Source organism: Peromyscus eremicus, chromosome 7 (genome assembly GCF_949786415.1).
Source record: "Peromyscus eremicus chromosome 7, PerEre_H2_v1, whole genome shotgun sequence".
In the NCBI taxonomy this organism is placed as follows: domain Eukaryota; kingdom Metazoa; phylum Chordata; class Mammalia; order Rodentia; family Cricetidae; genus Peromyscus; species Peromyscus eremicus.
Genome location: NC_081422.1, coordinates 70,503,921 through 70,527,952, shown reverse-complemented (window position 1 = coordinate 70,527,952; position 24,032 = coordinate 70,503,921). Strand labels below are relative to the sequence as shown.

General features: G+C 38.3%; 1 protein-coding gene across 1 annotated transcript in view; it reads left to right on the top strand.

The window, feature by feature from the left end:
- Positions 1-1,332: 1,332 nt before the first annotated feature.
- The window catches only part of Gfral (GDNF family receptor alpha like), a 47,079-nt gene continuing 24,379 nt past the window's right edge, over positions 1,333-24,032 (top strand). The window contains exons 1-5 of the mRNA XM_059267019.1: positions 1,333-1,354; positions 6,241-6,375; positions 10,995-11,147; positions 20,737-20,793; positions 21,617-21,947. Coding sequence (XP_059123002.1) covers positions 1,333-1,354; positions 6,241-6,375; positions 10,995-11,147; positions 20,737-20,793; positions 21,617-21,947 — 698 coding nt within the window. The remainder of the gene's footprint in view (positions 1,355-6,240; positions 6,376-10,994; positions 11,148-20,736; positions 20,794-21,616; positions 21,948-24,032) is intronic.

The window sequence follows — 24,032 nt, the reverse complement described above, 5'->3', positions numbered from 1 at the left end:
GGGTGAGGTCTAGGTCTGTTCCCCCTTGGAACTCGGCAAAATTTTGCAATTGTCTCCCCCAAAACACTGCATTGAATTATATACCCTGGTTCTGGAGGCTTTTCACAAGAGTCATTGCTATATTTTGTGTATCATTAGGATTTGTCCCCTCTGATTTAATTCATGCACTCAAGAAGAGAGGAGATTAATTTTTATAGTACTATATTTCTCCTATCAAATAAATCACTGAGTGTAATGTTGTCATTAGCAGACTTCTGTTATACAAAACCTGCATGCAAGCACAATGTGATTTACAACCGTGATATAATCAATCCATTTCCAGAGAAGTAATGTCTGATATTAAGTTATTTACTTAAATCTACAGAGATAATTTATAATGTTATAATTTAAGTTCATTGGGTTTTAGTAAACAGTATGCATTTTGAAAATAAAACCTAATGTCTCTGCTTATGTAAAAATGAACATTAGCAGAATGTAATAAAAACAATAAATTATGTAGCAATGGGAACACAGATGCTTCTCCTTCATTTTCCTATCTCTCTCTTTTTTTTTTAACTTCTCGCTGAAGGTAATACTTTATGTTTACCAAACGTAGATTAAAAAAGGGGATCAGGGTCATTTGTTTCGTTGAACATCAAGGAAGTTGTAGATAAAAGTGAGGAATAACGGCATCCAAGTCAGAGTGATGGAGATACGGTGAACAGTTCATTTCCTGTGGAGAATTTGTGCATCACTGAAAGTAGTCTCTTTTCACACTGTGGCTGGGTTTGAAGAAACGGGGGCAGATGTGGCATAGTTTTTAGTCATCTTGGAGTTTGAAGCATTTGCCAACATGAGACACATCCGTTCCACATTTGAATGTAACTTGGATTTACAATAATTTTCCTGGGTTGTTTATATCGTTGTTCCTTTTCTATAATCCTGAAATTATAAGAAATTGACTTAATGAGACATTTTCATGAATAGGGGACTAAACACGGTCAAATGTCTCAGAAGATGGTTACATTCAGGAAGCACAGCTTAGTGTTCTAGTCAATGTGCAGAGAATGCATCATTTACCCCTGTTATTTGGTTTGCAAGATTTCGTGGGAGCATAATATCCTGGGTTCACACACTGAGGAGAACAATTGGATTTGAATGTAATTAGGAAAGTTCACAGCTCAGAAAAAATTGGTGAGGAAACGGTGACATCAGAAGCTGACTCTAATTGGCTGTGCTCTTAGGAAGCGAGAGCAGAAACTGAAAGCTTATTCCGGAAGTTTCCTTTGGGAAGCAAGCTGGTTGGTGTCAGCACTTCTGCCTTGCTCCCAGGTGAACAGATCGTTGTCCAACATGATAGTGTTCATTTTCTTGGGTAAGTGAACTGTGCTTCTAGTTCTGAATTTATTGCAATATTAACCCTTTATACATTGGATGCTTTCCCATCTAGCCTAAGCCTATGGGGACATATAATAAGAAATGCCAATTAGGTTACTAACTTGTACTCTGATGTTATTTACTGCTTTTGAGAAATGTACATTTACCTGCAGTCACTTGTTTCTAACTCTGTGGAAAATATGAAACATGATCATTTAATTACTCATCCCATTACTCCTGCTCCTGCAAAACAACCTGAATGACTTTGAATCATTTATTAAGATCTATTGAGTTTCCATATGCACAAGAGCCTTTGAAAAATGTTATCTGTCTAGTATATACTTACAAGTTAAAGGACGAGAAAGTTTTGTATATCTGTTTAGCTTTGAAAGCAGATTTAAAAGAGAGAGCAGCAACACAAACTCTCCCCCTAATTTTCAACCTTACTACCCAGGGTCAGCTGAGTGGAGCAAAGTTCCCGAGCTCTGCATTAAAACTCAGCCTCTTGAGTGACGTTCATGGCCTACAGGTAAAATGTGGGCTCAAATCTCTCATGTTGGCTCATTATAAGAAGTTGGTCCAAATAATTTTCCCTTAACACACAGCCCACAAAAATCTACTTCATAGATATGTGATTGATGAAAGTTAATATTTTTCTTTAGGATATGTTAGCATCTACATATCTATTTCAGGATGAGGAATAATTGTGATCATATTGGATATTAATAAACAAACCAGGATATTTTCTTTATTATTAGCTATGGTTGTTGATGAATGGAGCTAAATAAGAGCCATAAAATAATGTATGTTGTTCCAAAATACATTAAAAAGAAAAGGGAAAGCAAAATAAATCAAATTCAAGAAAATTAGCCAGGAAGTAAAGGGCCCTTTGCACATTTTCAGTGTCTCTATGGAAATTCTTGTGTTGAGAGATTTTGTTTCTCTCAATCCTGTAACGTTTCCTTATTTCTTTTTTAGTTTCTAGTATTTTTAGTTTTGCTATAAAGATAAATCTATGAGTTTCAATTTTTGTAGCAATGTATCAGATTACACAAACCATATCACTTTTTCCTCAAGGCTTTGGTTGAAAAGGCTAGGGTCATTTGCTGTCATCTTTTACTTCCAAATTAACACAGAAACCAGGTTGTGTAAAAAAAGAAATTATGCCTCTAACATGGTTAAGACTGAAAATTTCCCCAAACTGCAAAACTCTTCTTTGGTATTGTATAATTACATGTCATGATGAAGCAAATTCCTGTTGCCTAAAAATATAGGGGAAATGGTGAATTTGTTAATAAGTTTTATATATCCTTAAGAGGGTAATACTTTACAGCATTCCAATTTTCTTGGAGTCTTAGAAAACAAGGCTTGGAAAATGCCATATTGATTTCCAAAGTGGCTATACAAGTTTGCATTCCCACCAACAGTGGAGGAGTGTTCCCCGTGCTCTACATCCTCTCCAGCATAAGCTGTTATCAGTGTTTTTGATCTTAGCCATTCTGACAGGTGTAAGATAGTATCTCAGAGTCGTTTCGATTTGCATTTCCCTGATGATTAAGGATGTTGAGCAATTCCTTAAATGCCTTTCAGCCGTTTGAGCTTCTGTTGAGAATTCTCTGTTTAGCTCTATAGCCCATTTTTTAATTGGACTGTTGGGTATTTTGATGTCTAGTTTCTTGTGTCATTTATATATTCTGGATATCAGCCCCTGTCAGATGTGGGGTTGGTGAAGATCTCTTCCCATTCTGTAGGCTGTCAGGGAGGGAGATTCCGTGATGAATGAAGACCCCAGGGGAATAGGAAGAAGTAGAGTGCTAGAGAGGTCCCCAGAAATCCACAAAGATACCGCCACTTTAGACTACTGGCAATGGTCGAGAGAGTACCTGAGCTGACCTACTCTGGTGATTGGATGGCCAAACACCCTGGCTGTCATGATAGAACTCTCATGCAGTGTCTGATGGAAGCAGATGCAGAGATCCACAGCCGGGCCCCAGGTGGAACTCCGGGAGCCCAATTGGAGGGAGAGAGGGGGGATTGTATGAGCGAGAGATATTGAGACCATGATTGGAAAAAGCAGAGGGACAAATAGCCAAACTAGTGGAAATGCATGAACTGTGAACCAATGGCTGAGGAGCCCCCATGGAACTGGACCAAGCCCTCTGGACAAGTGAGACAGTTGATTAGCTTGAACTGTTTGGGAGGCCCCCAGGCAGTGGAGCTGGGACCTGTCCTTGGTGCATGGGCTGCCTTTTTGGAGCCTGGGGCCTATGCTAAGACACTTTGCTCAGCCTTGGTGTAGGAAGGAGGGGACTGGACCTGCCTTGGCTGAGTCTACCAGGCTGGGCTGACTCCCCAGGGGAGACTTTGCCTTGGAGAAGGTGGGGATGAGGGGTGGATTGGGGAGATGGGCTGGGGGGTGAGAGGAGGGAGGACAGGGGGATCCTTGGCTGATATGTGAAATTAAGTTAATTATAAAATAAAAATATATACCAAAAAAAGAAAGAAAACAAGGCTTGGAAAGAGGTAACACAAAAGAAGGGATTTACTTAATGTCTTAAAACTTGTAGGTCATATTTCTGACTCAATTGTGATTCTCTTATTTTTTCCATTTGTTGCATAATCAAGTGTCTGTTTTGTATGTTTGATAAAAGAAATTGATTCAGTTATAAAATACACTAAATTAGTATTACTATTGTTTTTAGAAAACATCCCTGAAAATAACTTGTAAATATGTGCATGACTTATTAGCTATTTATATAAACCTTATCTGTTAAGAGCTAAACTGATGTAAGTCAAACATAAACTAATTGAATACCCATAAAACACACCCATGTGTTAAGAATACAATCCGGAATGGCCCGTATTAACTGTCCAGTAAATGTAGAGAGCATAGTGTTGTAGACAAGCCAATGAATACACACTGCAGGGCAAGAAATTCTACACCTTCGGGACTTCTAAGCTCCCAGGGAGACAAAAAAGGGGTGTTTGCTCACTTGGGTTGTAGAAAAAAGAAAGTATAGAATTCATATTTCCCATAACATAGATAATGATCATAATCAGTTTTAAAAGACAAAATGTTATCCCAGAGGACAAGAATTAGATTGCTTACTAGAGGCCAAATGGTAAACTTCAAAGGGGCAAGGCAGCTTGGAGCACTACAGAAAGCTTTAAGATATCTGGGGTGCATGTGATAAAAAAATATGAAAGCCATGTTATGAGGAGCCACCCAAAGAGACTAAGCAAAGAAATGGCCATACTAAAAGTGTGTTCCATACATAAGGTGACATAAAGAACTGCTCTTAGTCAAATAAATCCAGAGGCCAGGCAATTGACCAGGGAAGGCTGTTCAGTGGCTCAAAGCACAGAGGCACAACGTTTATAGGGATAGATATGGGACAATGAAGTTGAGGATGCATTAAAACGTCTCTCATGAATTGTTTGGATGTCTATATTATCAGTGTCATTGCTGATGAAGTACAGTGATTCACCATAGAGGATTAACGATGAGGACAAGGCTAAATAAATCTGAGTCTACAGTATGCCAATAGAGGAAATAGCTTTTTATCTAGGCTTGGTATTGAAAGTATTAGGGCTTAGATTATATATTAGAGAATCTTTAGTCTAGATATTTTATTTCAAGCCATGGGAGAAATAGGATTCTCCCTGAAGAGTATGAATAAAACCAAGAAAGTTCTGAAAACAGAATTTGAACTGAAAATATATTTTAACTGAGCACTAAGAGGATGACTGGAAGCCTCACTCTCAGCAAATGGTATAAGGTGGTGAATCATCAAGAGACCGTTTCCAGAGGAAGAGGGAGACTCTTAAACAAACAAATCATCAAAGCACCCAGACACTGACAGAGGAGACACAGTCCTAAAAATGTTCCATTTTATGTTAAGGGGACATAAATGACATTTTTTTAGAAGTTGTTTAGGGGCTGGAGAGATGGCTCAGTGAAGAGTACTTGCTACTCTTCCTGAGGATACAAGTTGGGTTCCCCTTGCCCATGTTTGGCAGCTTGCAATCACTTTTAAACCAGCTCCGGGGAATCTGACTCCCTCTTCTGGCCTCCATGGGCACCCACACACATGTGCATAAGTGTACATACACATAAATTGAAATAAATCTGTTTTTAGAAGTGGTTTTGATGGAACAAAAGTAATAATTTTGTGAGTCGAGGAGTAAATGGAAGGTAAGAATGCAGAGCAGGCAAATAATAATAGACCTTGTCTAAGAATCTTACACTGCACGGCAACAAGGTGGATCTGTAAGTATTTCTGTGGTTTGTGGATTTAGAATTCTTTGGGTGTAGACCCAAGAATGCTAGAGCTCTGTCTATGTTTGGTTTCTTGAGAATCTTCCACACTGATTTCCACAGTAGCTACACCAGTTTATGCTCCCACCAACGGTGAATGAGAGTCTTTCTTCACGTTCTCATCAGCATTTGTTGTTTTTTTGACAAGAGCCATTCTGACTGATGTGAGATACAACACCAATAATTACACATTTGCGCTTCCTTGATGACTTACTGGTACTGAACATTTTATCAGACAGAGGGACCATGTGGAGGGAGGAAGAGGATAAGGGAGAAGTCTAGCAGAATCAAATGAGACTAAAGGATACATATTTGGGGAAAAAGTCACAATTAAGCCTGTTACATTGTATCATAACTAAAACAGTTAATGAAAACTATTTACAATAAAGAAATACAGAACTATGGGGAGGGGGAGATAATTTGTTTCATCCTCATAATAGTTCTGCCACATTGTATTGTCCATAATTCTGCCTTTCACTATCAATAACTTAGATCTGAGGAAAATGGTCACCAAGCTGTAACACTGAGAACATGTCGTTGTTTTCTTGTTGTTGCTGTTGTTCAAGCTGCGAGGCTGAGTTCAGAAAATGAATCCTCTTCCCAGACGAATGACTGTGTACGTTTAGTGCAGCAATGCTTGATTGATACAAACGGCTGTGAGCAGTCATGGAGATCAGTGGAACACACCTGCATCGTTCCAGGTAAAACCCGGTGTCAAAAGTCCACCCAAATGAGTAGCATCGACCAATGCAGCAGTGAGATTTCATATTATCTTATAGAATTTTAGGAGCTAAATCAATTTTCCTTTAAATTCTTCACTTAATCTTGATGCTTGACCTTAGTTACCAAACTGTACTCTTAATTACTAATGGGCTCTTATATAGCGACACTGAGGGCAGTTTCGGCAAAATTTCAAATTATTATTATTTTTTTTCTCACTATGAATCCTGTAATTATATGCCTACTCCTAGTAACATGACTAAAATTTTATTTGCACATTTGTAATATACTATGTATACTATTTTCCATTCCTACTGTGTCATGGACAAATTAAAATATATTTTAAGATTTGTAAAGCGCAAATGTTCGGAGGGCAGTTCCGAATTAGAGCAAAGATTGTAGTGACTGCAAGGAAATGTCAGAACTGAGCAGGCAGAGGGAAATGAAGAGTGAAGACTCCATTCCACCCCCAAACTCTCGAGAGCAGACTTCTACTTTGTTAGAGGTGACACCCAAAGACCCGGCCACATAGCATCGGGAGAAACAGGAACAGGAGTGCTCGGCCCAGGGTCTGAGAGTTTTTTGTTTTTGTTTTTGTTTTTTTAAATTTTTATTTTGCAATACAATTCAGTTCTACATATCAGCCACAGATTCCCTTGTTCTCCCCCCTCTTCTCCCTCACCTTCCCCCCAGCCCACCCCCCATTCCAATCTCCTCCAGGGCAAAGCCTTCCCCACAGACTGAGATCAACCTGGTGGACTCAGTCCAGGTAGGTCCAGTCCCCTCCTCCCAGGCCGAGCCAAGGGACCCTGCATAGGCCCCAGGTTTCTAACAGCCAACTCATGAAATGAGCACAGGACCCGGTGCCACTGCCTGGATGCCTCCCAAACAGATCAGGCCAATCAACTGTCTCACCCACTCAGAGGGCCTGATCCAGTTGGTGAGAGTTTTTGTAGTTGAGGGTGAGGAAAGAAGAGGCCATGGCTTTGCCACACCCAGAAACTACCTTCCCATATAAGAAGCACTAGGTGAGCCAGGTGGTGGTGGCCTCTGCCTTTTAATCCCAGCACTCGGGAGGTAGAGCCATGAGGATCTCTGTGAGTTCCAGGCCAGCCTGGTCTACAGAGCGAGATCCAGGACAGGCTCCAAAACTAGACAGAGAAACCCTGTCTCGAAAAAAAGAAGTGCTAGGTGGGAGATAAATGGAATTGCCTGTTGTTTTTTGTTTTTGTTTTTTGTTTTTCCACCTCTGGGCGCGTGTGATGATGGGCTTAGCTGCTCTCTGAATTCCCTGGAACCTTTGGCCTATTTAATAGAGCCCTCATGGCTTGCTTGCTTTCGTCATTGTTGTTGGGGGGAGGGGAGTGGGGGAAGGTGCTGAGTGACCAGTATTTGTAAAACAGTAACAAAAGTCATCTGAACAGTCAGGTCATTGAGTTAGTATTGCTCAGAGTACTTTAGCATTCGCTAAAAGTAGACTGCTCTAAGAGGCCGATGACATAGCGAAACATTCCCACGGTGTTCTTATGCCAACGTTTTAAAACATTATGCTCTATCATTATGACAAATTTGTCTTTGTACTGTGATTATTATAATTAAACATCTCATGAAAATTGTGCAAAGTTTAATAAGAGACCAAGAGGGGAAAATGAAAAAATGTACTGCATGACATAATGTTTCCCCGCCCTTTCTATGAATATTGGACAATATAGTGCTAGTGAATCTCACCTAACCCCAGAGTGTTCTGGGTCAAAGGCAGTAGCCTATAGTTCTAACAATGTCAGGGTCTCCATCAGCAGGTCTCGAAGGACTCCAAAGGATGTTACAGAGGACTTTGCTTCTCTGCCCTGGAGAGAAAACAGAGATATTTACATCCATAGGAGAGTTACAGCTCGTGCTTACATATTTGCTCAGAATGTATAAGCTTACACATTTGCTCAGGATGTGTACGGTCAGAAGATGACAAAAAAAAAAAACCATATTTGTTTTGATGATGAAATCCTAGCTATATTTGACAAGGCAACTTTAAATGTGGTATTAAAATATTATACTTAATATGTCATCAGTTATAAGTTATTTGTTACGTTAGCTAACAAATCTAAGCCATTTGCAATGAATTATGATAGTATTTGAGTAATTATTTTATATATGAAGCAGAGAGAAATGTTCCTAAATATACAAGTAAAAAATTCAATTAGTTTTTTCAATCTAAAAAATTATAGGTTAGAGGCAAATTAATTTTTAACCAGAAAATGAAATACTGGTAATTATAAGTGACTGAGTCATTCAATGTTACTTATAAAATGCTTTCTAAGTGTTAGGAGAACTTTAGAACCACTTACATACCTTTTAATATACTTTTAGAGTAACAAGTACAATAAAATATGTCACAACAAAATAGTTAAAGAGACGGGATAGCTGAGACTAAACTGCACCCCAGTCCCCTGTGTAAGGTCAGCTTGGACATTACCAAACAGCAAGCATTGGTATTCCAATGTGCGCAGAACATCATTTCAAATACAGAAAGCTTTAAGGTATTTTGGAAAGCACTCTACAGGTGGAAACACTAAAATGCGTACTTTGTTTAAAAAGTCATTTCTAGACTGCCCCACACAGATTTCCTTGTATTCTGGCTCTTATAATCTTTCTGCCCATCTCTCACATGGTGGTCCCGGAGCCATAGACGCAGAAACTGTGTATCCACTGGGGCTGTCTGGGATCCACATGATTTACTGATCTCTGGATTGTGTCCAGTTGTGATTGTCTGTGATGGTATACATTTACTGTAAAGAGGAGCTCCTGGGGACTGGAGAGACAGCTTAGCAGTTAAGAGCACTGGCTGCTTTCCAGAGGACCCTGGTTAGAACCCAAACACCCACATGGCAGCTCACAATTATCTACACCTCCAGTTCCAGGGTAACTGGTGCCCTCTTCTATTCCCCATTGGCACCAGGCAAGCATGTACATGGAGTCAAAACACACAGGCACACAAATAAAATGAAGTAAACCTTAAGAGAGGGAGGGAGAACTTCTTTGACGAGTGTTGATAGCTATATTTATCTCTGGGTATAAGGATAAGATTTAGGATGTAGTTGGTCTGGCAACTTGTAGTAGTAGATTTTCTTCTAAGATCTATGATCTCATTAGTAGGAAGAAGTTGGCTAGGTGTCTACTGCCAGGCATGATTTCTTCCCTGTTGAGTGAGTCTTCATTCCAATTAGAACGCTGCTGGCTACCACCACCATGTGGGTGCCACTTACTGCATCTTTATGAATATCTTGCCAAAGTCTGTTAGTGAATCAGGCTCTCATAGAAATGGCTGTATAAACAGGATTTGAACAATGGCAAGACTAATAGACATGCTAGTGAAGAAAGGGAAAATCTCAGGGGATCACTCCACTAGACAAAGAACTACAGGCCCCTGATGACTGCTGAGAAAGGCAGAGTTAGTCTCTCCTAGGGTTGAGGGGCGTAATTGTACAATACAAAGCATCAGCCCTGAAAAGATATTCACACAAACAATAAAAACAGACTCATCAGGTTGTATTTATATATCTGTGCAAACATGTACCTATCTATCTATCTATCTATCTATCTATCTATCTATCTATCTATCTATCATCTATGTAACAATGATAATCAGAGAAGAAAAGATTATCAGTTTGACAGTGGGGATCATTGAAATAGTGGGAGGAAGGAGATTTGAGAGCAGTTTGAGGAAGGGAAGGGAGGGGGAGAAAGGACATAATTATATTTTAATTAAAATGTATAAAACTTTTAAAAAAGAAAATGAGCCGGGCGGTGGTGGCGCACGCCTTTAATCCCAGCGCTTGGGAGGCAGAGCCAGGCAGATCTCTGTGAGTTCGAGGCCAGCCTGGGCTACCAAGTGAGTTCCAAGAAAGGCACAAAGCTACACAGAGAAACCCTGTCTCGAAAAAACAAAAAAAAACAAACAAAAAAAACAGGGAGTCCATGTGTAGCTCAGTGGTAGGGCATTTGTCTGCTATACAAGTGGGCAAATTACACCCCTCTTGGGAGGGATGAGGGGGGGCAAAATAGAGTGAGAAAGATGACCCTAGGAGGTATGGTCAAGTTTCTCTGTTTTCTGTTTGATGTTTGTAGTTCCTAAGCATTGAAGGAATTCTTAGTAGTTACACAAGCAACACTACCCTTGATCCAGATGCTCCTAGATCAAAACCTTTCAATAGTGGATTGCTTAAAAACAGAGCCCAAATTTTATGTGTATTTAACAGATCCTAATTTGTTTTGATTCACTCAGTGTTTGTGGGACAAAACATCTGACTTCTTTGGAGCTTTCTGGGTAACTTAAATACCTAAGGACCTGGTGCGTTGAGTATTGTCCCCATATCAAACCTAATACTCATATATTAAAATGCATCCCATAGCCAATAATATTTCTGTTCACTGTTAAAAACCTGGAGGATAAAGTCACTTTGATGAACATCCTTTAGCAAACCAAGATAATCTTACTAAACTCATTAATTTCTTGGGTTGATGTACTAAAATCACTTTGTGAAGCAGAAATAAACTTTATATTCAGATTAATATCTTCAGTGTTATATGTGATTATGAAATCCAGGTGACTCCTGCAAGATAAATAACTCATCACATTGTAACCTGAGTATCCAGTCTTTGGTGGAAAAAAATTTCCAGCTTAAAGAATGTCTTTGTGTCGATGACCTCCACTGTACAGTGAACAAACTTTTTGGGAAAAAATGCATCAATCAGACAGGTAATATTTGTTGAATCAGCTCTTTATTTCAAACCTGAATCCCATTCAGTCACTGTGCGTTCATTTGTTGTACATTTACTGTATTTAAGTTGGTAATATTTTATTGCTATGTCTGAGTTCAAGCAGGATATTGACATAGTTTCTTAAATTATTAATTCTGTTATATATCTAATGCTGGCTATTAAAACTAAATTGGAAAGTACTTTCTTTTCTATATTCTAGAACAGTATAGAAATAATTGATTCTTTTGCTTTAACTATTAGTTTAAATAGTACTATAGCTGCACAATTCATCATGTGATACATAAAATATAAATTTATATGATTAATTGTTATAGAATTGTCCTAGTTTCAATGTCATGAGTGAACTTTAGTAGTTTCTTGTTGCTGGTTGTTTATTAGTCTTTACTCTTGGGCTCTTTGGGGAAGACCACCACCCAGCTACCAGATAAATACACACAGAGACATTATTACTTATAAATGCCTTGCCTTAGCTTGGCTTATTTCTAGTGAGCTTTTCTTAACTTAAATTATCCCATCTACCTTTTTCCTCTGGGCTTTTACCTTTCTCAATTTCTGTATATCTTTCTTTACTTCTTATTCTGGCTTGCTATGTAGCTGAGTGGCTGGTCCCTGGAGTCCTCCTCTCCTCTTTTTCTCGCTCCTTGATCTTTCTCTCCCAGATTTCTCCTCCTATTTATTTTCTCTGCCTGCCAGTGCCACCTATCCTTTCTCCTTCCTTGCTGTTGGCTGACCAGCTCTTTATTAGCCCAATCAGATGTTTTTGACAGGGAAAGTAACATTGCTTCACAGAGTTAAATGCAACATAAAAGAATGCAACACATCTTTGCATCATTAAAACAAATGCTCCACAGAATAAACAAATATGGCACATTTTAAAATAATATTCCACAATAATTTATCTTCCATTTATCATGATCGTATTTATATTATAGTGTTCGTCTGTTTTATTTTCTATGTGACTCTTTATGACTTCTATCTTTGTAGATCTCTGTGATATTCTGCTCTTAGTATTCTCTGGTTGTCTTTTTTAATATCTGTAGAAGTTGTACTGTTCTTTTTAAAATTCATGTGTTGATAGTTTGCTCTCTCTCTCTCTCACTTTCTCATATTTGGTGGTGTTCATCGCGGTGTTCATTTGACTATAAATTGGCCTTCATTTGCAACTTTTGTTTTTAACAACAAAAGATGGCCATTGAGTGCTCACTCATCTGTGGATAAATCTTCTCTAACCTCACCCCACCTCCAATCAAAGCTCAGGGAACACTGAGGAAGAAAGCATGGAAAGACTGTTAAGTGCAGGAGGTTGGGGAGGAGGTGTGAAATACTGTCCTCTGGACATGACACAGCAGTCATGGTTGCCTACACAAGACCCACACAAAATAAAGCCATTCAAAATTCCAGCATGGGTGGGAGGGGAGCTTCCAAGCCCCCACCCCTAGCAGATAAGTTATGGCATTTGATGGCTAATAAGAGAGAGAGAATCACCTTTGTTTGGAGATAGTAGTACGTCCCAGTGGATGTTTCCATAGCCATTTCCCAAATAAAATTAATTTGACTAAGTGGACTGATAATAATAAGAATAATAAAAGAATGAAGAAGAGGATATAGTGTCTGGAGTGACACAATTTGGTGGGTCTTAAGGGAAGTTAAAGAAACCTGTAGAGGATGGATATAACCAAAATATATTGTAAACATGTATCAAAATTTCAAAGAATACATAAAATATTTATAATTATAATAAAACAATAATACAAAAATAAGAAAAAAATGCCTTTGCACTCAGTTTTAGGTCATTTTATAAGGAGTCTTGATAGCATAATTTTTTTCATTGACTGAATTTGTTCCTTAACAACTTACATACTCCTTTTCCCAAGAGGAAAAAAGCAGGGCACAGTTGCAATCAGATCAAAGCAAAACCAAACTCCAATAGTGTAACTATCTCAGTGTTCAATTCTGGGATTTGCTCACAGTATTCTGACCTTCAAAAGGCTTGGGAAACTCCACATCTCTGGCTCTGCCATCCATAGAACACACAGCTTGCCTTGTAGGCTTACTCCAAACACACTGCTATCTTTGGTGGACATCCCATGGTCCTAGCATCTCTAATATGTTGTGGTCTCCACTGAAACAGGTTGTACCTCCATAAATAGCCTTCCTGCCTCTCTGCAGGGATTTTGACCCTAGTAGTTGGTGACAAACCTCAGCTTCTCTCCACTACCCCTTCAATCCTTGGACTTCAACTTAAGCTGAACCTTTACAAAGGCCTTCTGGCTACTCTGAAAGGATTCCATCATAGCCACATGAAGCCAAGCCTCAGCTGCCCTTCATGACTGCTTCATGCCTTCAAAACCAATACCATGTGGTAGTCTCTTACACATTACCAAGATCAGCTGTCCTCATGAGATGTAACCTTTGCTCCCCTGAACTATAGCCTCTGTGTGCTGGTCCTGAGGAAACACTTCTCAGAAGATTTCACCTGAATATCCTTTCCATTTAACTTCTCCTCTGCTTCATCACTTCTTTAATATATAGTTCATTTAGAAGATTTCCTGGATACCTTTCTTGTTGATTTCTAATTTAATTCTAAAGTCAGGAATTAAAGTCAAGTCTATTTCAGACTACCTCAATTCCTAATTAAAGTAAAAATTTCCAAGTATCACTTTGTACACTGTGCTGTGTTCTACCTGATAGTCATGCACCCATCCACAATGAACATGTGCATTGACATCATAGCAGAGGAAATAATTGCGACTTCAAACACTTCATAGAACTGGTAGAGTTAGGTGAACTGAGCTCCTTCGGGAGGGAAAAAGAAATAAATGTTGTAACCAGAGGCAATAAAATGAAGCTGCAACCATTTGAGGAACAACAAAGCCTTTGTTTTGCTGCATTGTAAGATGGAGAAGCATCTCAAGATGATGCGAGAAGGAAACCAGATGCTATACATCGGGGAAGGCTGGACTTACTTGCCTTTCTAAAGAGATTAGATTTCATGATTTGCTGTGAGGAGCTGTTATATAGTTTAAACAGAGAAATGAAAAAAATCATCTTTTTAAAAAGTCATTTCCAGGGATTAGAAGAGAATGAGAGAGGGAGGGAGAGAGAGAGAGAGAGAGAGAGAGAGAGAGAGAGAGAGAGAGAGAGAGAGAGAGAGAGAGAATCACCCATGTCCAAACTAATGAGAGGTGTCACGTTTTCAAGCTAACACAGTAGTCCTGAAACTTCTAAGATATACTTCAGTGGAAAATTGTGAATTATAATCATGAGGACTTGGTGACCAGCTGGAAATGAGTGTGAAGGCATGTAAAAAATTATGAAGAATAACATTTGCTAGTAAAATTTCACAATCTAATTAAAGAACCCAAAAGTTGTCAAGTTGATGAAAGGCTATTTAGCACAAGCACATGGTGACTATTGTAACACCCACCCTCTCTAATCAATCTCCCTTCCTTCTCCTTAGCCCTCTTCTTCCTACAACTTCTTTTCTATCATTCACATCATTTTCTTTTCTTTAGCAATAGGGAGAAAAACAACAAACTATCAAATTTCAAAAGCCAGAAAAAAAGAAGACAGAGAGAGTAGTCCACCATTATAGATATGAGAAACCAGTACAACAGGGTATGGAAATGACATTATTTTGGCAATTAAATGTGTCTTCTTTATTTTTTGGTTTAAAGTAAACTGAGTTGCAATCATTTGTAATGTTTATTCTAATAGTGACTCACTTTTCTTCCAAGACAGTAAACTCAATGGCCATCCTCATGTCATTTTCACAAAATATCATCACTTTAACAAGTACAGACAAATTCAGAGAGATTGAAGTCATTTCACATGCAAAAATTTTTTTTCACAGAATAGAAGTTTATTTAACATTACAATGTGAAATATGGACAATCCAGGCAACAGAACCCTTATCTGATGACCTAGAGGTGGAGACCTAAAGAGTCCCTCGAGTGTATTTCATTATGGACCATTGGAGGGTTACAGTTTCAAAGAGCCCCTAATAGACTGCCTACAATTCAGCTTAGAGAGAAAAAGACATGATAACTTCAGTCTCATCATTCATTGTATTTCAGTCTCAATACTCTCTGCAAACCCTTTAATTACACTGCAGAAAAAAAAAATCTCCTTCTCTTTCCTTGGCATCACTAAAACAGTCCCTATTGTATATAAACCTACATTTTTAAGTTTGGATATTTTTGATTCTGCCAAAGTTTCCAGAATAGTACCCAAAACTAAATATACTATCATCGAATATATTGTGTAAACACTTAACTTCTCAAAGTTTGAACATTAAAATCATATGTTCATTCATAAAATAGTTATGATTCACTTAATATAGGTAGACACATCATAATCCCTGGTGCAATGGACATAAAACTGAGTAAAGCTATTTAGTAGCTAACATCATAGAGTAAAACAGACATTTAACAGGATTATGTAATTTAACCTGGTTTATTTCATATATATATTTTATAGCTGATGAATGTCATAAAACAGATTGATATTTAAGTAGATATATAAAGCTTATTGGAAAATAAATATTTTCTAATAAAAATAACTATACAATGACCAATATAAGAGGAACAATTACATGCAGACAATCTTCATTTACATAGATTTCACAACGTGTGCCCAGGCTTGCTAGCCAATATGGTCTCTGTTTTTATTAGTCTGACTTACAAGCAATTTATGGTGAGTTCTTATTTGAAAAAATGTTTGAATGCTACAATAGTATGTGTTTCAAAACATATTCTAGAGTTATAACTATGGTCAAGTTTTTATAATGGTACCATAAGTAAATTGTAAGTAAACATTTTCATAGCATGAAGTTAGTCATATGGTGTTTATCTCATATACCTAACGAAGCATTGAAAAAATGTAACTGTGAGGAACATTTATGTAATAAAGCCAATAAAAAAAATCTTTGCGAATGTGGAGGTCATCTGAAGTATCTCAGAGGCAGAGAAATGTTTTAGAAATAGACCCCAAAGCCTATGCTCAGGGTACCCAAAACTTTATAAGGAAGCTGCATTTCTCGTCTTCTTTCTGTGGAACGAACATACTATGGGTTCCTGGCTCTATGCAGAGTAGAACAGCCTCCAAGAGCTGAAAATTGCTCCTTGAGTATGGCAAAAACATTTTACTTTATTATGTGCAAAAGCAAAATATAAATTGTAAATATGTATACATTTTACTTTATCTTGTCTTACTTCATGCGCATGTGTGTGAGTGGATGAAGATGTGTGGAATTACGTTGTATGAGGAGCTAAGGGACTGAGGAAAAAGAAAACACCTGAAAGAATATAAGGAAAAAAAAAAAACAAGAAAAACATCTGAGAAACCTTTCAGTAAAGGCATATTTCCAGAAAGCAATGAAAAGTCTTAAAAGTTTACGGGAAATAATGTGTTAAATGTACATAGTTAATTGAAAGTTGTGTCAATTGTCAAAACGCAATGAAGACAAGAGTGAATGAAGCCAAAGTATCTCCAAGAGAAGAAACTCAGAGCTAATATTATGTATGTCTGCAACTGAAAACTTAGTATGTCTGTTTCCAAAATTTCAGATCATTTGAAACAGATGCCTTAAAATAATTTTCCAATATTTTGAAAGATATTGAAATATCTATATAATGTATTTATATTCTTAAAAAAGACATTAAGAGTTTACAAACACATAAAGAGTAAATGGACTTAGTTCTTAAACCATTCTTTGACTTTATTCCTAGAGGAGACAGCAGGGTCTTCCGATCCGGTGCCGCTGTCAAACGTCCCACGACAGTTCCAGAGGAAAGGTTCATCTTCAACGGCCGAGAGGAAGGATAGCTGCATCGCAGCAGCAGAGGCCTGTCGGGAGTCTGAGCACTGCACTCTGCTCCATGAGAACTTTAAGAAAGCCTGTGGCAAAGGAACTGCACAATGCCACACCCTTAACGGCCGACTGTTGTGTGTCGCCCTGAGAGAGAGCCTGAGAGAGACGGTTTTGTGGGGCTGTCGGTGTGGTTTCCCTTTGGAAGGAGACTGCATTCGGATTTGGAAAAGCTTATTTGAAGACATTTGCATCCAGGATACTCATATTAATCAAATTCCCACCGTCAGTCAAGACAAGAAAGATGGACTCCAAGAGGACATGACTTCAGGTTGGTATTTAAAGGAATAATTTAGGAACACTAAACATAATCATAAAAAGGCATTAACTAAAGAATACTTAATTTCTAGTTCTACTTGTCATTTCTCCTTTGAAGGTTAATTTTAAATTTCTCTTAGAAATTAAATATTTGTAAACCTTCATACTACGCCAATGGACAGAGGGTATCAGAAAGAATGAAGCATATTGCCAATTCTATTTATTCACTTATTCATTGAACAAATGCTTAGGAAACATTTAGATCTGTGTAGTGAAAGAAGGACCTCTGTCCTTCATTGAAGAAGATTGCTACATTTTAAAGAAATTTTAAAATTAAAGAAGCAGCCAGTGTGGTGACACACACATTTAATCCCAGAACCCAGGAGGCAGAGGCAGGCAGGTCTCTGAGTTCAAGGCCAGTCTTGTCTGCAAAGTGAATTCCAGGAGAGCCAGAGCTACTTAGGGAGATGCTGTCTCAAAAAACAAAAACAGAAACAAACACAAAAAAAGAAAGAAAAAACAGATAAAACAGGGAAAGAGATAGTCATTTAATTAGAGGCTCTACCTTCCCATGATAAGTTCTAAACCCCTGAGATAAAAGAACAAACAAAAATGATTGTTCTCTAGATTCTTGACTTCTCAAGGAAGGAGTTTCTCATGCCACTTTCCTCACAATTGTTGTGAGACTTCAATGATTGTGCAGCATACACTTGTTGGATGACAGACCAGTATTAAAAAACGTTAGATTCTGAATATGTTTATAAACGTGAATCACGTGGGAGTACATGAACAAGGGTCGAAGTTTTTTGGTTTGTTTTGTGTTGGGAGTCACTAACTCCAAAGATAGCACTGTCATTCCTTTCATTAATATGGACAGTTCCCAGAAGAAAGGGCTTTAGTGGAGGACAGAGGAAATATCCAGATCCAGACGTGTATGTTTTGAGTCTGCAGTATTTACTAGATATCGAAATGGTGAGCTCAAGTTCTAAGTATGAAATTTGTGTTTAATTCCATGTATGGCGTAGGGACATGAGATTTGCACAGAAGGTGAAACTGAGAGGAAGGGATCATTCATTAATAAATTATAAGCCTGCTGGACCAGTCAAGATTAACAACAACAACAACAACAAAAAGTTTACGGCGTCTTAGACCAGAGTGGTAGCAAGGTGAGATGAGGTCAAATTCCCAAGCTGTTGATACAAGTGGGTCAACTTAAGAAGAATGCAGAAGTCAATACAATTAATAAAAACACCCTAGCCTGATTTCACATGGAGAGTAAGCAGCCATCAGTACTGATTATGTTAAGGAAGAGAAGACAAAGGGGATTGATTCTGACACAAATTTAGGAGATGTTTTGTAGTTTTTGATGCATTTGTATATGATTGTATAACTCAAGTGCAGGTCTGGTGGGTGCATAATTGTTTATCCCCAGGGCACACTGTCTTTTAACTGTTTTCAATAATGGACCTACTGTTTAAAATGTTCTATTGGAAAAGTGCATGCATATATACATATACAAATATAACATATACACATCTGAAATGACATGAGGTTGGCATTTAATATACAGACAGTTTATTGTATGGCCTACAAAAACAGCATACTATCTGAAACAAAAATCACTCTTTTATACTAAAAGTAAATGTTTTGTGGTTTGGGCAATAACTACCCCCACAACAAGTTAGTTGTTCTATTCAGACTGAGAACAAAGCCCCGTAGACTAAATGGCCTTGAAAGAAGCAGCTTTATTCTTCACGGCATGGAAACAGAAGGCCCAGATAGTCCAGTGGGGTCTCCTCTTGATGAAGTCTCCTTTCTTCCTTGACCTCTTGCTGTATCCTTCTATGACCCTTTCTTGATGTGTGCTAAAGAATAGGTATGGGAGGGGATGGAAGAAGTGTAACCCAACCAAGCAGACCAAGCAGACCAATGGCCCACTATTATGACCTTATTTGTCCCTCACTGATTCCTTAAAAACACCATATCCACACACACATACACTTGGGGTTAGAGCTTTAGCATTCATGTTTGAGAGCAGAGCATAAGTATCCAGTCGATAACAATAAAGTGATTACAAATTGATGGGTCAAGGGTAGGTTTTTGTTTTTTGTTTTTGTTTTGTTTTTGTTTTTTCGAGACAGGGTTTCTCTGTGTAGTTTTGGTGCCTGTCCTGGATCTCTTTCTGTAGACCAGGCTGGCCTCGAACTCACAGAGCTCTGCCTGGATCTGCCTCCCAAGTGCTGGATCAAAGGTGTGAACCACCGCCACCCGGCTTAAGGGTAGTTTCTTAAACATGTTTTAGTCTATAGCACAAACTTGTCAATTTGTACAAGTAGTGATGTTTGTCTGTATTTGTATGTCTGCAATTGTATTTTTAGAAAATCTGTACAACTCACTGAAATCTGGTGTTTGTTTGTTCGTTTTTTAGAATTTTATTTAATATGGGGTCGTACCACAGAAAAAGAAGTCAGTTCTTCCTCAGAAAGACAGGAGGAGATTGGATTCTAGAAGAAATGATGATTCTTGACCTAGTCAATAGAAAAATAAAACTATACAGTAACAGCAGCTAGGTCAGTGCAGAGTCTGCAGAGGTTGAGACGTGAAGCACTGTGAAGAACCTGCCTATGGTTGTACAGTTGTTTGCTTGCAGTGGGCTGATGAGCAAGGAGCACAGACAGCCCGACAAGGACCAGTTTAGTCATGCGAGGATGTTTACATCAGAAAACAAGTTGATGTCTTGGTAACAGTTGACAAATAAGTATATTAACTAGATGTTTTAAAATGAAATTCTGATCATGTCGCTTTCCTTAACACTCTTTGCACAGGTCTGTTGCTGCTTCTTGTATTTTGTGTTGGCTTTTGTTGTGTTTATTTCCTAGGAAGCTGTGGGTTATCAGCTACAAGGACTACATACTGCTGTTCTCAAGGATGCCACCTGGTACCCAGTCCAAATCCAACTAATGCTTGTGGAATGAAAGATTCTGTCAATGAAATTTTCTAATTCTAGCTTTATGAATCCTGAAATTCTTAGAGACTGAGATAATCAGAGGTGGAAATAATTTTAAGATTGCATTTCTACCTGATTTATGATTCTGTTGGTAGAGAAATTTCTTTTCCTTTACTTTCTTTTTCTTTCTCTCTGTCTCTCTTTTGTTCAAAAAATACTCCTGCTGTTCTTTTTTCTTCAGGTCCTTTTTTTTTTTTTTTTTTTTTTTTTTGATTCACTGTACCTGGTCTAGTCAAGTAACTGAATCCACAAAACAAGGCTTTTTAATTTACTCACATGGTTTTTCTTCATCTATCTCTCATTATTTTTTAATGTCAGGGAATAAATAAGTGTTACACCCATTTGTAAATATTTGGTTGACTATGCATTCATAGCTCCAGAAAATTTTGAAAACTATTCAATAGTGAAATAGGTTTCTTGTTTTCTTTCTAGGTAACATGAAAAAGGATAATAATCACAACTGGGATCTAACTACCCCTTTGCATCATGGTAATGCATATAAACTATCATTTTTATCTACATTATAAAAACTGGATGATATGATTTAAGTGTTATTATCAGGATTTTTAATGATATGCTGATACAAAGTTATTTGTGTAGTTTAAAGGCTGTAGTAAAAACATGCTGCAAAATCATAGCAGTCTTTCCAAAAATGGTTAGGAAAGCAACTGCTTTGCCCTTCTGTCATCTATTTATGGATATTTCAAAAAATACTCTTTCATTGAAACAAAAGGTTGGGTAAATTTTAAGTATATTTAGATCATACAAGCCAACTGTTTTTGTGTATGCCTGTAGTGACAGCAGAGGTAGCAGTCTCTCTATACATACACACACATATATATGCATATATGTGTATATATTTTTATAAGAATATGAGCATCTTCATAGACAGTAATAACTGTGTAGCACTTTTGTTGGGAATTTCTTATCCATCCCCAGTTAACTGTGGCAGAACAATGATTTTGACTCATGACCCTGAGCTTACAATAAGCTACATCGTTCAAATTCTATTTCTGAAGATTTGTTGCTTGTTTTTGAGAAACTTAGAGTCAGAGACCTTTTTCCCCTAAAGCCCCACTTCGGTTCTATCCATTCCCCACCAATCTGGATCACAATGCACATACACTATTGAAGAAAGATGATTCAAACATTGCACCCTGAAGCCTCAGTAAATTTATAATTTTGAAGAAATTGTAGCAACCTGGTACACTTTTGTACTCACCTTACAGAATTCCCATAGTTTCATTTGCAAGTTCTATATGTACAACCTTATGCTTATTTTTCTATGACCTGGGCATTTTATTGCTTTCAGGATTCAAACAGATGCAGTCTTGTTTGGAAGTGACAGAGGCATGCGTAGGGGATGTGGCTTGTAATGCACAATTGGCCCTTTACCTTAAAGCATGCTCAGCAAATGGAAATCTGTGCGATGTGAAACACTGCCAAGCAGCCATACGGTTCTTCTATCAAAATATGCCTTTTAACACTGCCCAGATGTTGGCTTTTTGTGACTGCGCTCAATCTGATATACCCTGTCAGCAGTCCAAAGAAACTCTTCACAGCAAGCCATGTGCATTGAACGTAGTTCCACCCCCCACTTGCCTCAGTGTAATTCACACTTGCCGAAATGATGAATTATGCAGGTGAGTAAAAACACACATACCTTGCTTTCTTATTTCGGCACCTTATTTATTATAGTCCAACCCTAACATTTGATCTCCTTCCATTGCTGGAGTTCCCACCATACTCCAAATGGTGTAAATAAAGCCAGACAATTCCTATTGTGAATCTGTGGTACATGTGTGGTATCCTTTTTGAAATTCAAATGTAAAATGCAGAGTAGGATTTTACAATAAAGAAACTCACCATGTTGAACTATGATGGCCTATATGACATCTTTTTAAAGATCATGTTTATCCTGTGTGTGTGTGTGTGTGTGTGTGTGTGTGTGTGTGTGTGTGCAAGTGTGTCAGTACCTATGCACAACAATCTTCATGAGTTGGTTCTCTTGTTCCATCACGTGGGTCCTACAATTTTAGCTCTGTTCATCAGGCTTTTTGAAATGGTCTTTCATCCCTCATCTAGCTCACTGATCCACAATCAGCTTTTTTTTTTTTTTTTTTTGGTTTTTTGAGACAGGGTTTCTTTGTGTAGCTTTGCGCCTTTCCTGGGACTCACTTGGTAGCCCAGGCTGGCCTCGAACTCACAGAGATCCGCCTGGCTCTGCCTCCCAAGTGCTGGGATTAAAGACGTGCGCCGCCACCACCGCCCGGCTCACAATCAGCTTTTTAATTAGCCTTTTTTTTTTTTAATGATGTGGTGATGTGATTACAGAATCTTTGTTATTGTTTGGGTTTTGTTTGTCTTAGATAAGGTCTTCCTCTGTATACCAGGCTAGCCTTGAGTTGACAGTTTGGGACACAAGTAAGAAATGCAGGAAATAATGAGAATATGGACTAAACTGAGGGGGCATTTACACGTAGTCCCCACTGGTCCCACACGAGGTTATTCTGCTTCAGCTTCCCCATCATGGGATTACGGGTTTGTCATGTCCTGCTGTGCCTAACTTTTTGTAGTCAAACTTGAGGGTGCGGGGAGCGCTCACAGTCTGTGTCCGAGCCTATTCAGCCACTGGGCCTTAATAAGTCAATTAAAGGTGTCAAATTAATACTGGAAAACAAACAAAAAGGAGACTTAGTCAATGTGGCTTCACTGGGAAGAGGAAAGAATAGATCCAGTGAAACTCCCCACCTCCAAGTCCATCTTAGGGGAGGCTGAAGCGATATTAAAATCTAAACGGCCCCAGGTTCCAAACAGCCAGCTCATGCACTAAGGACCTGTCCCTGTCCCACTGCCTGGATGCCTCCCAAACAGTTCAAACTAATCAACTGTCTCACTTATTCAGAGGGCCTGATTCAGCTGGGGGCTCCTCAGCTATTGGTTCATAGTTCATGTGTTTCCTTTAGTTTGGCTATTTGTCCCTGTGCTTTTTCCAACCTTGGTCTCAACAATTCTCGCTCATACAATCCCTCCTCTTTCTCACCTCGCTGATATGTAAAATTAAATCAAATTATAAAATTAAAAGAAAAGAAAAGAAAAGAAATAAGAAAAAATCTAAACGGAAAACCAAGGATTTGCGTGTCTAAGTAGCTCCGGTCAAGCTGTCGCCTGTCCACCACTGACCCATCCTTGTCTGGGCTTCGGTCTCATCTGGTAAGGTGACTGGACAGGTGTCAGAAATTGTGAAGTCTCTTTTGGGGAGACATGTTCCCCAGCCTTAGGTCTTGCTGTCTAACAAAAAAAAAATCTAAAAATAATTTTGTGAATTTTATTTGGTATAATTAGGAATGTGGAAAAAGAACAAAGTATATCCCGTGGTGTAGGAAAACTGGATTGGAAGTGCCTTATTTGAATTTTCCTGGTGGGGGACAGTGTCTAAATGTCAGCTCCAAAATCATATGAAGTTAAAAATGTTTTTTAATTAACTTCTCTCAGGTAGTTCATACTGCAAATCGTCGCCCATTGTGATAAAAAAATAGTTATAATGGAAACCCTCCTGAGAGGACAGTAATTTACACAGTTTCGCTGTTTTTTAATCCACACTCCCTATAGCAACATTTCAAAGTACAAAGTTAGCTTTGTACTGGGACCCAGAACTCATTTTGCCCCATGCCAGTGTTTCCCTAGGTGAGAGGTCATCACATATTAATGTGAAATGACTCTATTTA